At 39.4% G+C, this 17,783-nt stretch overlaps 1 protein-coding gene across 1 annotated transcript in view; it reads right to left on the bottom strand.

The window, feature by feature from the left end:
* LOC137503206 (farnesol dehydrogenase-like) overlaps positions 1-16,803 on the bottom strand; it is a 51,388-nt gene extending 34,585 nt beyond the window's left edge. Inside the window, exon 1 of the mRNA XM_068230725.1 lies at positions 16,635-16,803. Coding sequence (XP_068086826.1) covers positions 16,635-16,766 — 132 coding nt within the window. The 5' untranslated portion in view covers positions 16,767-16,803. The remainder of the gene's footprint in view (positions 1-16,634) is intronic.
* Positions 16,804-17,783: the final 980 nt, after the last annotated feature.

Here is a 17,783-nt window from a genome sequence, read left to right as displayed (position 1 = left end):
TTATATCACCTCGCGATGACGACTCATCTCCCCACTCACTGTTCATCCCTTCCACTTCCACATACAGTAGCTGGCGAATACTGACACTTGGTCGCAATCACGTGTCCACGCACTGATGTCATCAGTCATGTGTCGTCTAAGCGTACCCAAGCGGTCCGAGAATGACTATACCGAATGCGTCACCGGGAAATCTCCTTGTACACAACATTCCCAGTTAAACATAGCCTCGATTGCAAAATACTATGCCAGCTCATCTAGCCAAAGTTACAAGCCACAGCATGACAATATGAAACCAACAAATCTCACTTACTACAATACAGAATAATTACAAACATATTCACTTAACCTATGATTAAATCCAATAATATACGCGATACCTAATTATTACAGTCTAAATGATGAGAAACAGAATATATAAAATCTAATGAATCGGGTTAATAATAATAATAATAATAATAATAATAATAATAATAATAATAATAATAATAATAAATAATAATAATAAATACTGAATGGAATCTGTAACCTAGTTGTACGGTTACAGAACGCCTCCCTCATGAAATAATCGATTAAATGAATCGATTGATTCATGAAATATCTACACAATCACCTGAAATCGAGTACACCATAGATACATGTATAAAAATGCCCTTTACAAATTTGGTACATAGTATCATCCATCTGGATGTTCGTTGTTACACATATAAAACATTTATCAATTATCATTTTCACTTTGATTATACAGTATTATTTACATACAGATTACATTTCTTTCTCACTTCTGTCGTTTCAAACGTTCATTGAGTGTTCAAAAGTAATTCTCGAAGACATTTCATTATATGCACTGGAGTTTATTCCACTGCCGTGCCTCACTTATTATCACAACACACGCTAATTTCACTGAAGTCCTGTTCGCAATGCCAGCTTCATAAAATATGGTGAATTAACATAATAATGAAACTTAATCAACAAACTCACATGATATATTTCTTAAGATTTCTTATATTGTATGTGCCTACGATATTTCCTTCCTTGTCTTCTAATGAATAAGCACATTTCCCAATCCGTGTCACTACGGTGAAGTATCGCTGATATAACAAGAAAAACTTAGAAAATTGACCAGCTTCTGCTGATGACGGGAGTGGCACTCTGAGTAAAACCTTGTCACCAAGCTCAAATTCATCCAATATAGTCTTTTTCTGCTGGCGAATACGTTTATCTCCTGCTTTCTTTAAATTCTCCCTAGCCAGCTGGATATAAAAATCCTTAGTTCTCTCCTCTCCCAAGTCCAAGCCTAACATACTCGCAATTTCATCAGTAGGCTTCCTGCCGTGATGAATTTCATAGGGCGTAAATCCAGTGGACTCGTGCAACGTGATATTACACCAACGTTCGACATTACCCAACTGTGAAAACCACGAGTTGTGTTTGTCATGCACATATGCCCTAAATATACGTCCTATTTCACGCTAGTGATGGGACATTCGATTCATTTTACTGAATCGATTCATTTGATTCCGTTCACGTTACTGAATCGATACAGTGATCCGATTCACGGCTCATTGGTCACCGCTCCTACTGCATCTGTGTAGTATGTGCTGAGACAGCACCAACAGCATTCAGTGCTCACAACTGCCATCTGGTCTTCATACAATGAACTCCTTTTTTAGAAAAAATGCTAGTTACTTTAATACATCGAAGGTTTCCGGCGGCGCAGGGTGGGAAAGGTTAGGATTAGGAAGGTAGCAGCCATGGCCTGAATTAAGGTACAGTCCCAGCATTTCCTGGTGTAAAAATGGGGAAACTACGGAAAACCATCTTAACGGCTGCCGACGGTGGGATTCGAACCCACCATCCCCCGAATGCAAGCGCATAGCCACGCGATATTAACCGCACGACAACTCGCTCAGTCATTTTTGAAAATATGTATTTTTCTATCGGCGGAGGGTTTTTTCAAATCGTCATATTTTGTATAGGCTACCCGAGATGTACAGTAGCCCGCTGGTTTTCTGATTCAACATACTGTTATTGCGTCTGTCCACATATGATTGAAGTCTTGTGCAACGATGTGACATATGAACTGAGAAAATACTGAGCCGTTCTTCCCAGTATAAAACAGGTACTTTTGAGTGGTCATGAGCATGACTCATAGTCATAGGGCAGGCTAGAGTCGAGTTTGTCAAATGTCAATTAAGTTATAATACTAAGATTCATTAAACTAATAAATAGTATAACCTAATAGCCTACCTACTTACTAGCTACTTCAGAATTATGTTGTGACTACCTTTTTAACACTGCAAATAAATCCATCTATTATTTAAACCTCCCTGTAAGAAGAGGACAGTGAATGCAAATGGGTATTATTTTTAAATGAGCTGAGCTCGAGAGTCCATTATAGCATACGATTGTTTCAGTGTAGCGTGGCTCACTGCATGTCTGGCTGCAGTGAGCCGATAAAGAGCCGTGCGTATCTTGTGTCTCACTGAGCCGGCTCGTTCACGATTCTTTCCGTGTGCCATGGCTCACTGTATGTCTCGATGCAGCGGAAGCTCGGCTCTCCGCGTGTCCAGTGAGCCGATAAGGAGCCGTGTGTATCATGTGTCTCACTGAGCCGCGTTCGTTCACGATTCTTTCGATGTGCCATGATTCAATGTCTCGCTGCAGCGGAAGCTCGGCTCCCCGTCAACGTCCAGTGAGTGCGCCACTCAGCACTGTCCGCTGGGAGTAAGCTGAATCCTGTGCCATGAGCTCGCCGTTCCTGTGAATCGATTCACTCGGACACTTGAATGAATCGATACACTGCTTCGAATCATACATTCAGTAGCCAACACTATTTCACGCATCGTTCTTTCAACCATATTGCTTTGCGGGCAACGTACCGATGAAAATATAGTTTTGATCCCCAGTTCATTTAGTTTGGTATTCCAGATCTTCGAAATAAACTGGCTGCCATGATCAGATAATATTCTGAGGGGACATCCGAACTCAGGAATATATCTGTCCACGACCTGTTTGAGACAACCCCTCCCTGTAGCTTTCCTCAATGGGTACATCTTGACATATTTGCTGAAGGCATCAATCAAGACAAAAACAAATTGGTAACCATATCTGGATTTAACTAACGGTCCAAACAGATCAACACTAATAAGCTTCCCGGGTCTGTCAACAATAACAGCCTGCCTGGGCCCCTCTAGAAGTCTAGTCGGGTGCTTAGAGCGTTGGCAGAGATCACACGTAGCGAGTATTTTCCTCACGTGCCTTCCCATATTCCTCCACACAAAGTTACCCTGAATAGCATATAAGACCTTATTTGTTCCAAAATGACCCAGCTCCTTATGATAAAACCAAATCATATCCTCTTTTTTTTTGCTAGTGGCTTTACGTCGCGCCGACACAGATAGGTCTTATGGCGACGATGGGATAGGAAAGGCCTAGGAGTTGGAAGGAAGCGGCCGTGGCCTTAATTAAGGTACAGCCCCAGCATTTGCCTGGTGTGAAAATGGGAAACCACGGAAAACCATCTTCAGGGCTGCCGATAGTGGGATTCGAACCTACTATCTCACGGATGCAAGCTCACAGCCGCGCGCCTCTACGCGCACGGCCAACTCGCCCGGTAATCATATCCTCTTGCAGGGCTTTAGGTACACATACATTGAACTTCCCAGAATAACATTTCCGAGTGAGAAAACCATTACATAACTTATACGTAAATTTACCGTTCACTAGAACAGTACCTGGTTCCTTATCTCTAAGCGAGGTCAACAGTCCCGCCAACTCTTCTTCTCTTTCCTGCTCGGACAACAGATAACGAAGTCTATCTCTTTCTGCAGTATTATCAGTCATCGAGCCAACACAAATCAAAATACCTTCTTTCACCTCTAACGAGACAGTATTTTCCTCCTTAGGGAGATACCTGCTGAGAAAGTCAGCCATAACATTATCTTTCCCTTTAATATGACGTATCTTAAAATCATATTCACTTATGGCTAAAATCCAACGAGTCATACGATTACTAGTTAATTTATAAGTATTTAAGAATACCAAAGCCTGATGGTCAGTCCATATCTCGAATTTATTACCTAAAACATACATTCTAAACTTACTTAATGAATACATGATTGCAAGAAATTCAATCTCAGTGATCGTATATCTCTTTTCTGCCATACTGAGCCCACGACTTGCCAAGGAAACTATGCCTAAATTGCCGTTATCATCTCTCTGACATAAACATCCAGCAACTCCCTTCTCTGAACCATCAGTCATGAGAATAAATTCACGATCTGACATAGGATATCTCAACATAACAGCTTCATTAAATCCATCCTTCAACTTCTGGAAAGCCTCATCATGTTCTTTCCTCCACTTCCACTTCGCACCTCCTTTCAATAGCTCACGAAACGGCTCTAACAGCGCAGAATATTTACCCACAAAACGTCGAAAGTAATTACACATTCCCAGAAAAGATTTCAATTGCTTAACATTACGTGGAGTAGGAGTGTTGTTTATCTTGTCTAATCTCGTCTGTTCCGGTTTTACCCCCTGTTCAGATACAGTGTGTCCCAAAAATGTGATCTGTTGTGAACACAATGTCGATTTACTCAGTTTTAATGTAAATCCCCCTTCCCTGATTTTCTGTAGAACAATCTGTAAGTGTTTCATGTGTTCGTCAAACGTGTGGGATGCTATAACAATGTCGTCGATGTACATTGTCACAAAACTATCCGTATCTCTCCCTAATACTTTATTCATGGCTCTAACTAATGCTGCAGAAGAAGTACGGGTCCCGAAGGGCACCCTGGCGAACTGATACAAGCAATTCTTGTATGCAAAGGCCGTAAGTGGACGGTCACTTTCTCTAAGTGGAATCTGCCAGAAAGATGACGACAAATCAAAAGTAGAAAACCATTTTCTACCTTCAAAACGTTGAATAAGTTCCTCTACCGTCTCCGCCCTTTGCTGATCGGCTTCTATCCTCATATTCATTAATCTGCCATCAATGCACAGTCTTACCGTGTTATCCTTCTTAGGTATAATAACAAGTGGATTTAAATTAGGACTACATGATGGTTCAATTATATTATAATCTAGCATAATGTCAATCTGCTCTTCAACAGCGCTAGCGTATTTTAACGGAATGGGATATTTCGGTCCTACAAAAGTTGAGTTATCAATAACATTAAATTTGTGTTCGTAAAGATGTGTTCTACCAGGCCGATCGCTAAAAACATCACTATGTGATATCAATAATTCACACAATTCGTCCTTCTGACTTTCCGCTAAATTACATTTCTCCACTGTCTCATACAATTCATCTCTAGAATCTCTCTGTATGGACACATGGCAGACATCAATATTTTTCCTAATATTAGGAATTTCACAAGATCCTTCCGTACTAGAACACACTTTATTCGCACTAATTTCTGACAAAACATCATATGGTAAACTGACTTCCCTGCTACTCTTTCCCCAAATAAGATTGACATTACACAGATCAAAATTTAATTTAGCCTTGTGACACGTTAACCAGTCGGTACCTAAAATAACGGCATAAACTAAATTAGGCACAACTAAGCATGGTTGGAAAATACATTCTCCACTTATGCTAATGGGGACAGCTATTTGTTTATTCACTCTTTGAGACTTGTTTCCAACAGCTGTTACGATGAACGTATTCCTCACTGGAATTTCCGCTACCTCATACTTCTCTCTTAAAACTTCCTCATACAGCTTGGAATTTACACATGACTTCTCACTACCAGAGTCCAACAAAATCTTAACTTTTCTGCCCCATATCATCAGTTCAATCGTCGGTGTAACAGTAACACTACTTAAATTATCCTCATTACATAATATAAGATCACTTAACAAATCTTGCCTTATATCTAAATTTAAATCACACTTATAAAATTTATTGTCTACGATTAAGTCGTCACTTAAAACATTTGAATTATTGCTACTTAGGTCACAATCATGTTCACTTACAACTATAGGCTGGTCGACATTAACATACTTATCTACCTTATACGTGAACTCACCATTTACGGACTGTCTCAGTGACCTGTTTATACAGTCCGTTGCTCGTTTAAAGTACTTGGTTCGGTTACGACTTGTTGGTTACACACCTCAGTCGGCCTCCCCTGTTGCCTATTTCCTCTAGCGTCATTATTATTATTATTATTATTATTATTATTATTATTATTATTATTATTATGGCCTGTATTCTCCCGCCTCCCAGCTTCTGGTTGATTACCATAATCACGCCTCCCAGTCCTGAAATTTTCCGAACTATTTTGATAATTTCTCTCCCTGTGGAAATTATTATTAGGTCTCTCCTGATATTCTCTTCTGTAGTTACGATTATTTATAGGCCTGTCCTGATTATTAGATTGGTTACCCCTTCCTTCTACATTCCTATTTAGTGTCCTATTGTTATTCAAGCTACTACCTAAAGCATCAAAACTTTCCAACAAAATCTCCATTTCCTTAATAGTCTCCACTCTTTGCATACAAACAGCTTCTCTTATTCTATCGGGATAGTGCTTAGCCATAAGTCTAACTATATCAGCCTCAGGTCCAATACATTCTAAATTTCTCCACACCAAAACATGAGCCAAAAAGTATTCAGTCATTCTAACACCCTCGTTAGAATTATACCTGCCAAACATTACTCTCTCTCTCTCTCTACTCTGAACACCTTCACTCCAAAATTTAGCCATGAATTTCTCCTTAAATTCAGTTAGACTAGACATCGAGCTTTTATATACTTGAAACCAAGACTTAGTCTCTCCTACGAAAGCATTAGATAAGATCTCCAATACAGTTTCCCAGCTAATAATATTGTCTCTTAATTGAACAGCAAATTTCTTCTCTACTACTCTCATAAATTCCATCGGGTTGAATTCTTTCCCAGAAAACTTAGGTAAATCATGATCTCTAGTGATTAAACCATTATTTACAATTATTTCACGTACATTCTTACTATCACGCACTTCTTGCTGGAGTACTCTCTGGCAACTCAGAAATTTTTCTTCCACTGTTTCCTCAGCCCTTTCTTGAATTTTTCTTAATTCCTCTTGCAACTTTTCTTCCGATTCTCTCACCTTCTGTGATAATGATTTTTGTTCACTCTCTAGATCACCTACTTCTCCAAGTTTTCTTTCCACATGTTCTACCCTACTAATACATTTCCTAGTTTCTTGCCCCACTGTATTGGTTATCTTTTCAAACCTTTCTTCTACTAACTCATTGATTTCTCCTTTATTAGACTCGATCTTGGCACCTAATTCATCAATCTTATGCCCTTGTTTGATGCATGTCTCACTAACTTGCTCTATTTCAGTATGGAGATTGCTCCGACCCAATTCCATCTCAGCTCTGATGTCACTACACTCCCTATTTACCTTACTTTCTAAATTATTAATTTGCTTACTTATTTCTAACACCTTATGATCTATCTTATTACTAACATCATCGATCTTCTTATTAATACTAATACCCTGAGCTTCAATTTTCTCACTAATGATATTATTCTGAGATTCAATTTTCTCACTCATAATATTATTCTGAGATTCAATTTTCTCACTAATGACCGCTTCAATTTTCTCACTCATAATATTATTCTGAGATTCAATTTTTTCACTAATAACCGTTTCAATTTTCTCACTCATAATAATATTCTGAGATTCAATTTTCTCACTAATGATATTATTCTGCTCAGTCATTTTGGACATCAGCAAATTAAATAAACCCAGGTCAATCACCCCTTTACTTTGATCTTGCGTGACAGATTTTTCCTCAGTTTCTACTATTTTCTGACTTTCAGCAGGTCCCACCTTACTCACCAACTTCCTATTTATGTTACCACCTTGGATTTCCTTGGACACAATAACCTCAGCCTCATCACCTGACTGCATATTGCTATCCTTGTCCATCTTCGGTTTCCTACTAATTTTTCGCGATCTCAAAGCTATTTCCCCTTGCAATTCCTCTGACATTACCCCTTAAATACAAACTTCAACAAAATAACCTTCCTAACATTACTCGGTGAATTTAACATGTGCGTACTCATTAAAAGAACTGATCCATGTATATTGCCATTCAGAAACACTTTTTCTGAACCTTTCGAGTCCCACGTTGCTGGCGACACGTTGTGGCTACTCCGACCACTACTCTTATACCTTCATATCTTCCACATAATATAAATAACATTTGTTTGAGCGCCAGTTGCTTTTTTTAAGAAAAACAACAAAATTCGGTAGAGCATACCTCTTATATCAATTATCTCAAGGCGTGAGGTGATAAACTCACATATCTGGCAATATACAGGGATATGGATCAAGACAATATTAAATTACTGTTGCATTTCCACAATTGAGGATTGTACATGGAACTGGAATCACTTATTATAATTAAAAATAAAACTGAGTTTATGACTAAATTTACGTCACAATGAACAATCATTTACGTCTTTTAATTTAACAAAAGAAATATATCGTGAGATTTGCGGTACAAAGAAAAGGAAAATTTAATCTAAACAAAAAAAGCTATTGGTATGAACTTGAAGTGAGATGTGATATCGCCGCTGATTACACTCTTCTTCATGTTATGAATGCATAACATGTCTGATGCTTTAATTACCTGTTGTCTGCATACACCGCTGTTGAACTTGAAATTCTTGGGAAAACCTGTGAGCTGAAGTCGGGAGCCGTCTGTTGTAATCTTCTTATATAACAAGGAGTTGGCCTACATACCATGTACGCGGGTAGGGAGCTCCAATGTAATTACGTCCACTCAATATATTTTAAATAATTGGAAAATATTATTGAAACATCTTGTGAAGTCCATCCTCACAAGAAGATGATGTTTCTTTATCAGCATAGTACCCGTCTCTGTTCGGATACAAGCACCACTTGTAGACTTCCTCGACGATTACCTCTTCAAACACAACTCTTAGCTCTGACCATCACACTAAGACCACTTCTTCCATTTGATACATCTGACTGTTACTTATGATCTGCACGATCTCAACTGCTTATGAACTGAGTACCTCTCCCTATCGTAGCATCACCTTATATCACCTCGCGATGACGACTCATCTCCCCACTCACTGTTCATCCCTTCCACTTCCACATACAGTAGCTGGCGAATACTGACACTTGGTCGCAATCACGTGTCCACGCACTGATGTCATCAGTCATGTGTCGTCTAAGCGTACCCAAGCGGTCCGAGAATGACTATACCGAATGCGTCACCGGGAAATCTCCTTGTACACAACATTCCCAGTTAAACATAGCCTCGATTGCAAAATACTATGCCAGCTCATCTAGCCAAAGTTACAAGCCACAGCATGACAATATGAAACCAACAAATCTCACTTACTACAATACAGAATAATTACAAACATATTCACTTAACCTATGATTAAATCCAATAATATACGCGATACCTAATTATTACAGTCTAAATGATGAGAAACAGAATATATAAAATCTAATGAATCGGGTTAATAATAATAATAATAATAATAATAATAATAATAATAATAATAAATAATAAATAATAATAATAAATACTGAATGGAATCTGTAACCTAGTTGTACGGTTACAGTATGAAACAAAAACTAATACTGTTCGGTGAAGTACGTATGTAGAAGCTTCTGTTGCATTCCGACCAGATTGTTCAGATTAAAATAATGTCTGTGTATTCACCGCTGCTGATCACACTAGCTACTGCCGATATGGAGACAGCAAATATAGTGCGGCTGTAGCATACACCAGCCAAGAACTATGCGGTCGAAAACGATGTTTACTAATGCAAGGGGTGCATTCGACCGGCAACGCTGAGTAACATGCTGCGAGTGTGACTCTGTTTCTTATCTCTTCATATTCTGACGTAACCTGCCCGCTGGCAGTAGTTCCCCTGTTAAAATCAGTTGGTAGACACCCCACACATCACTTATGCATGCGGGACATTTATAAGTAGAAAGTACGGCGTCCGTGAGCCACCTGATATATATAAAGTAAGAGTTTTGTCTGTACATTGCTGAGAATTTAAAAAGCATGATATTTCTGTATCGGCCATCTCCACAGTAACAAGGAAATGCACTTTTTACTTTTCCGTAATGTCTGTCTGTCTGTCTGTCTGTCTGTCTGTCTGTCTGTCTGTCTGTCTGTCTGTCTGTCTGTCTGTCTGTACGCGCATCACGAGAAAACGGCTGAAGAGATTTGAATGAAAATCGGCATGTAAAATTGAGGAATGAGCCACTACAATCTAGGCTGTCAATCATTTTATTCACGCTGAGTGAAAGGGTAGTTTAGGAGAAGGCATACGATTTAATTCTCAAATATTTATGTTGTTATTGGTCCTATTGATAAATACTACATAACTAAAGTTATATAGAATTAAATTTCCGATCATTTATGTCTTATACATTTTTAACGTAAAGACTATGATAACAGAGATATTCATGAATTTGTATTTTTGTTGCCAAGTTCATGTCAACGCCGAACCGAGAGAAATGGGTTGACAGAATTCAATGCAAATCGGTATAAAAAGTCGGGGAATGAGAAAATACAGTCTTCTTCTTCTTTTCCTACAGCTTTTCCCACACGTATGGGGTCGCGGGTGCGAACTGTGTCGAACATGTGGATTTGGCCCTGTCTTACGGACGGATGCCCTTCCTGCCGCCAACCCTATATGGAGGGATGTAATCACTATTGGTATTGCGTGTTTCTGTGGTGATTGGTAGTGTAGTGTGTTGTGTGAATATGAAGAGGGGAGTGTTGGGACGGACACAAAATACCCAGTCTCCGAGCCGGAAGAATTAATTAGAAACGATTAAAATCCCCAACCCGGCCGGGAATCGAACCCGGGACCCTCTGAACTGAAGGCCAGTACGCTGACCATTCAACCAACGAGTCGGACGAATGAGAAACTACAGTCTAAGCTGTAAACAATTTTATTCACCCTGGATGAAATGGTAGTTTAGGGGAAGGCACCTAAAATTTAATGTTTAGATATCTATGTAATTGGTCCGATCGAAAAGTACTACACAACAAAAATTATAGGGAATACAATTTCCGATCATTTATGTTTTATCCAGTTTTACCGTACCGACTATGATAAGAGGGGTATTTCAGAGTCGGAAGAAAACTAAATTTGAAGCCTACATTATCGAAAGCGCATACATAACATTGATCATCAATAAGTTACATTGACTATTGTTTGTTGCGATGTTCTTTGTCTGTTATGCTGCCACTCAACTCCGATAGTTGGGATTACTGCTGCGTACCGAGTATAACAGTGTGACTGGATATTGGCGGGAAATAGCTGAGGAGTTAGAAAATATCCTTCTTTAACGTGCCATTTCTCTGGTTCATACATTTCATGTTACGTACTGCTGGTACGTAACACATTGGTTCACCATAGTATTCCAGCTATTTGATCCCTACTCCGACGTGGTTATTGGAATGATCAGCGTGCACACTTAAAGGAATAATGGCAGAGGTTCACTTACTACCTGGTCTAGAATTAAAATTTTGGCCTGTTCCATATTATAGCACCACAGTTCACTAAATATCTCAAAATTCAACCCTGAAAAGAGCCGTTTGTTAAGAAAAGCCACTTCCTCTTCAATTGTATTAAATTCTACATTCATTTTATTCCAAATTAGCAGCGAAGAGGCGATTTCTCCTTTGGCTTGGAGGAAAAATTTGCCTCGAAGTCAGATAGGTTTTTCCCCTGCCAGTGTAGTGAATTGAGATTTTCCGATTCATTGGGTTACTCCTATTAAACAGATGAGTAAAAGGGCATAGTTTTTGTCCTGGGACTCTACACTATTTGTCACCCTCCCCCCTTCCCTACCCCTCCCCCGAAATTAAAGTGTGCTCACGGCTGTCTGCGGCCTGGTTATTCCAGCTCTGGAACTTTTGACAGCGTAGTACTGTTCGTTAAAAGTGATAACATGTGTGTTTTTTCATTTGATCGAGTATTTCATGTGATAGCATTGCTTTTAATCGCGACATTCCTACTGGCGTCATTGCAGTGACTTATGTTGATTTCACTTGGGAAAACCGCTAAAACAGTCTTTCTGAGGATGTAACAAAAGGCAGGTGTAGAGTGAGTGTCTGCCATTATAATGAAAACTCCCCACTTTGATTGTGACTGGTGGTAGGCAACAGGGCCTACAGTGAAAAATTTCCTAACCCAGTCTTCACATAAGACGTTTGGTGACATCCCCGTCGCGTTTTTAGGGTAACGTTAAGAGCTATGCAATATAATAAAATCTTACAACATGTACACTGCCTAACCTGGAATTCTGAATACAATGTAGAATTCCGTAGCGAAGCACGGATACATCAGCTAGGGAAAACTAATGTAGTATTTGACTACACACTAATGGAGTGGAGACTGCCAGACAGACTAATGCGCGAGTAAAGCAACAAAAATATAGCAAACATATACCCCTGCTACCCTTTTTCACACACTACTGCCCGATTCTGCACTACTTGCTGTGGCGACATGGCGACACATGACGTTTTGTACCTGTTTCCGCTAGGTAATTTTTTAATTAATTAAAGAATTTAAAGGCAATATACATGATGTTTCTATATTCCCATACAGACTTCGAGGGCTTGCAGTGGGGGGCCAAGATGGTTAAGTTTAGCTAGGAACTTGTGTCCGGAAACGTACCGTCTTCCCGTTACCAATAAAAAAACCACCACAGCACATGTTCAAACCTCACGCATTTTCGGCACCACGGACTGGAGTACTCACGTCATTGAACGATCACGTGATGTCCCATACTCCTACAGGTTTGTTGACATTCCAGCTGAGTGTGTGATCCGCACGGAGACGTGTTGTACTTGTGATTTTCGCTCATACTACAGTGCAGCAGTAATTCTTTACTACAGCAGTAAGCTGTAAGTACAGTAGTTCATCTGCACCAAAGATTTGGGCAAAGAATTATTCGTGCGTACCGCACAATATCCACGGAAGCAGCCCTTGTTGTGGCGGGAATCCCACCTCTGTATTTAACAGCCATTGCCAAAGCTGAGCTCACATTAACAAAAAAAGGTGTTTTGTATCCTGATAGGATTTTAACGGTCACTCCTGAACTACAAGCTAATGCACTGACAGCAGGTCACCCAAGTCAATTTGCCAATATTCTTTTGCAAGAAGTGTGTAACACACAACATCTATATATATAAAATAAGAGTTTTGTCTGTACATTGCTCAGAATTTGAAAATAATGGTATTTCTGTATCAGTCATGTCCATAGTAACAAGAAAATGCACTTTTTACATTTCCGTAATTTCTGTCTGTCTGTCTGTCTGTCTGTCTGTCTGTCTGTCTGTCTGTCTGTCTGTCTGTCTGTCTGTCTGTCTGTCTGTACACGCATCACGAGAAAACGGTTGAAGAGAATTTAATGAAAATCGGTATGTGAAGTCGGGGGATGAGCCTCTACAATCTAGGCTATAAATCATTTTACTCATGCTGAGTGAAATGGTAGTTTAGGGGAAGGCCTAAAATTGAATTCTCAACTATTCATGTTATTAGTGGTCTAATGAAAATCGGTATGTGAAGTCGGAGGATGAGCCTCTACAATCTAGGCTATAAATCATTTTACTCACACTGAGTGAAATGGTAGTTTAGGGGAAGGCCTAAAATTGAATTCTCAAATATTTATGTTATTATTGGTCGTATTTTAAAGAAAATGAGTATGCAAAGTTGGGGAATAAATTGATACAATCTAGGCTGTCAATAATTGTATTCACACTGAGAAAAATGGTAGTTTAGGGGAAGGCCTGAAATTTAATTCTCAAATATTGTTGATATTAGTAGTCCTATCTTGATGAAAATCGGTATGCAAAGTCAGGAAATAAGTCGCTATAGTCTAGGCTGTAAATTATTTTATTCACCCTGAATGAAATGGTAGTATAGGGGAAGGTGTAAAATGTAATTCTCAAATATTTCTTATTAGAGGTGTAATCGATGAATGCTACATAACTAAGGTTATATAGTATTAAATTTCCTATTATTCATGTCTTATACTCTGTTACCGTACTGGCTATGATCACAAAGATATTCATGAATTTGGATTTTTGTTACTGAGTCCATATCAGCGCCGAGTAACGAGAAAATGGCTAAACAGTATTTAATGAAAATAGGTATGTAAAGTCGGAGAATAAGAAACTACAGTTTACGGTATAAAATACTTTACAAATCACAGAGTCGAAAGAAAACTAAATGTGTAAGCCTACAATATAGAAAGCTCATAACATTGATCAACAATGACATTACATTGATCATTGTTTGTCGTGATATGCTTTGTGTCTTCTGTTGCCCCTCATCTCCGGTAGATAGGATTACTGCTGCGTACAGAGTATTTTTTATTTGATTTACGTCGCACCGACATAGATAGGTTTTATGGCGACGATGGGATAGGAAAGGGCTAGGAGTGCCTTAGGCCTTAATTAAGGTACAGGCACAGCATTTGACTGGTGTGAAAGTGGGAAACCACGGAATACCATCTTCAGCGCTGCCGACAATGGGGGTTCGAATCCACTATCTCTCGGATGCAAGCTCACAGCTGCGCACCGTTAACCACACGGTCAACTCGCCCAGTCATACAGAGTGTAACAGCCTGCCTGAATATTGATGGGAAGTAGCTGGGGAGTTAGATAACTTTCTTCTTTAGCATGCCATTCCCCTGGTTTATAAATTTTCTGATACTACTGGTACATAACACACTGGATCATCATAGCATTCGGGCTGTTCAATCCCTACTCTCAGGCACTGATTGGAATGAACAGTGTGAATATTTAGCGGAATAATGGCAGATGAGTGTTCATGGCAATCTGCGGCCTGGTCATCCTAGCTCTGGAACTCTGGACTATTGGATTGGCACCGCAATCTAACCGCAGCACTGTTCGTTAAAAGTGATAAAACGTGCGACTTTCCATTTGATCGAGTATTTTATATGATAGCATTGCTTTTAATCGCTACATTCATACTTACGTTTTAGTAATGACCTATGTTGATTTCAGTAAGGAAAACCACAAAGTCAGTCTTTCTGAGAATCCCGTAGCGAAGCACGGGTATATCAGCTAGTCATTACAATATTTATACGGATGGATCCCGGATTAGCAAAGAAAAAGATGGCTGGCTTGTAGGATGTGCTTTTGTAGTGCTACAGAATAACAGTGAGGTGCATGCTGAAAAATTTAGGCTATCTCCCTCATGTTCAGTCTTTCAAGCCGAACTGTGCGCTATACAACAGGCAGTTATGTGGATTAAAAAACACAATTGTGCTGCACAAATATTGAGTGACTCTCAGGCAGCTTTGAGAGAAATCCAAGAAAAATATAACTTTCATCCGGTAGCTGTTAATATAAGATCACACATATTAGGATACAGTAACCATATCTGCATGAAATGGGTCCGAGGTCATGACGGGGTAGAAGGAAATGAGAGAGCTGATGAACTTGCCAAAGCAGCTACTACTTCTTCTGACGCCTTGTTGATATATGAAAAGTCTCCTTTGTCTCATGTAAAAAAGGAACTGAGGGAGTATACACAAGATATGTTCTTTCCAAATATCCAAGACAGATTACAAAGTAGGTTTTTGCAACATGAACATATTACAACTCAGTTTTTGACAGGACATGGAAAGTTTGGATCATACTTCGAGAGGTTTGGAATCAGTGTTCAGAAGCCCTACACTTGTACCTGTGAAATGCAACAAACTGTTCCTCATCTTTTATTTGAGTGTCCGATTTTTAACAGGAGTAGGTATGAATTATTAATGCATTTAAACATGTGTAATATAGAATACCAAGCACCTCTCACTATGGTATTTCAGAGATGATGTTGTTATAAAGTGTTTGTTAAATTTCTCCATCTAATTTATAAGTCATCTCTATTTTAATTGAATTGTCATGTATTAACTTCGTCTCACTATCTATAACCCTAATATACTACTTGTAAAATAGGGTTTGTAATGGGAAATTCAATAATAATAATAATAATAGTGGATAGGTCGTAGTGGTCCAACTGCTTGGCCCGCACGTTCACCCCACTTGACACCGCTAGACTACTACCTGTGGTGTCGTATGAAAACTTGATTTACGAGACCCCTGTGGAATCTGAGGAAATCTACAGGCACGGATTATGGCTGCGGCGGATATTGGAGGACCAGGTATTGATGATCGTATGTACGAGAACTTGATACGTAGGTACCGTTCGTGTCTGTGTTGACGTCGGTGGTCGTCACATCGAGCCCCGCCTGTAATTGGACTCAGACGACAAGGAGCAGAAGTCGGACGGAGCGCCGAAAATGCGGAAGCTGTGAAGGTGTGCTGTGGTGGTTTTTTGCGGGTAGCGGGAAGATGGTACGTTTCTGGACACACGTTCCTAAACTTAACCTTCTTGGTCCCCACTGCAAGCCCTCAAAGTCTGTAATGGGAATTTAGAAACACCCTGTATAGGTGATAACACAACAGGGGAACAAACATTTATGTTTTCCCCCCCACGAAGTGGAGGGGAGAATGTCCCCCCGCCATCGAACCCTCTAATCACCGTTACTGCTGATAGGAAATTAGCAATCAATTTATCTATGGCCTGCTGCACTCACCTCTATCTTCTCCACCCTCCGTGCCAAAGCTACGACGTTCACTCCATTATCGAGTAACTGATACGTTATCGCAGCTCCAATTCCGGAACTGGCTCCAGTAACAACTGCAATGCGACCCTCCCAACGCTGCATACTGTAACTTCACTCAGTACTGTTGTTACAAGTAACGTGGTGATGGAACTACTGCTAATGTAGCCAACGCTACGTTTCATGAAGCATTGACCTTGGCAGTGCAGTTTTTATCTCTCTCTCTCTCTCTCTCTCTTCACACGCAGATTGCTTCCTGCTTGACTCACATTCAGGTCATAAAGAGCTGTCGATCTATTCTGCACTGACTATCTTCAGTGTGTTAATTCAAGAACGAAAGGATGTTAAAAAGATATACTCGCAGTTTGGATACTTGATAATCCATTTCCATGAACGTCTTCGGTGTGTAATATATATTCGTTAACGGCCATTAGAGACCACGTTAGATAACAATTACATGTTTCTGGAAGCCTTCTTCACAGCCCAGAACTTTAGCACCCTTTCTCTGGCAGCCTGTCTTCTTTCCTCCGTCCACCCACGGTTAAGTTTTGGTTCGTCATGGAATCCCTGAAATCTGACGATCACTGACCTAAACTTTGTTCGGTTTGAGATGTCTTCTGAATTTAGTCCCACCTGTTTGAGATCCTTTCTCACCTCCCTGAACCATTTGTCCGACACTTTAGGTCTGCTGTCTAGTATTGTGAAAATAATAAATGTATTCATGGCAGCCAATGGCCACGTAGACTAGTTATTTTTCATTTAAACACAGTTCATAATGTTATGTATGTTCATGGTGGTAGTAATAAAGTTAACCTTTTTATTGTATCTTATTTAACATAATAAATGTCAAATGAGAAATGAAGGTCAATAAGCAATTACCGAAGAGGTATATCATTCTAGACCTATGCAGCTTCATTATCATACAGACACACGAAAAAAGTCTGTCTTCATTTAAACTCTTATGAAGTTATATTTAATGACAGAATTCTTTAACAAGTAAAAACCTTGCAATTCCCTGAATGGGGGCCAATAATAATATTCACTTTACCATCACTTCATTTCAATCATGATATCGTCATATATTTTGACTATATTCTATATTTCGAAGTTAAAGAACTATTA

This window comes from Anabrus simplex, chromosome X, assembly GCF_040414725.1.
Source record: "Anabrus simplex isolate iqAnaSimp1 chromosome X, ASM4041472v1, whole genome shotgun sequence".
Classification (NCBI taxonomy): domain Eukaryota; kingdom Metazoa; phylum Arthropoda; class Insecta; order Orthoptera; family Tettigoniidae; genus Anabrus; species Anabrus simplex.
The sequence above is the reverse complement of the archived record's forward strand: the minus strand, read 5'-3'. Positions and strand labels throughout refer to the sequence as shown.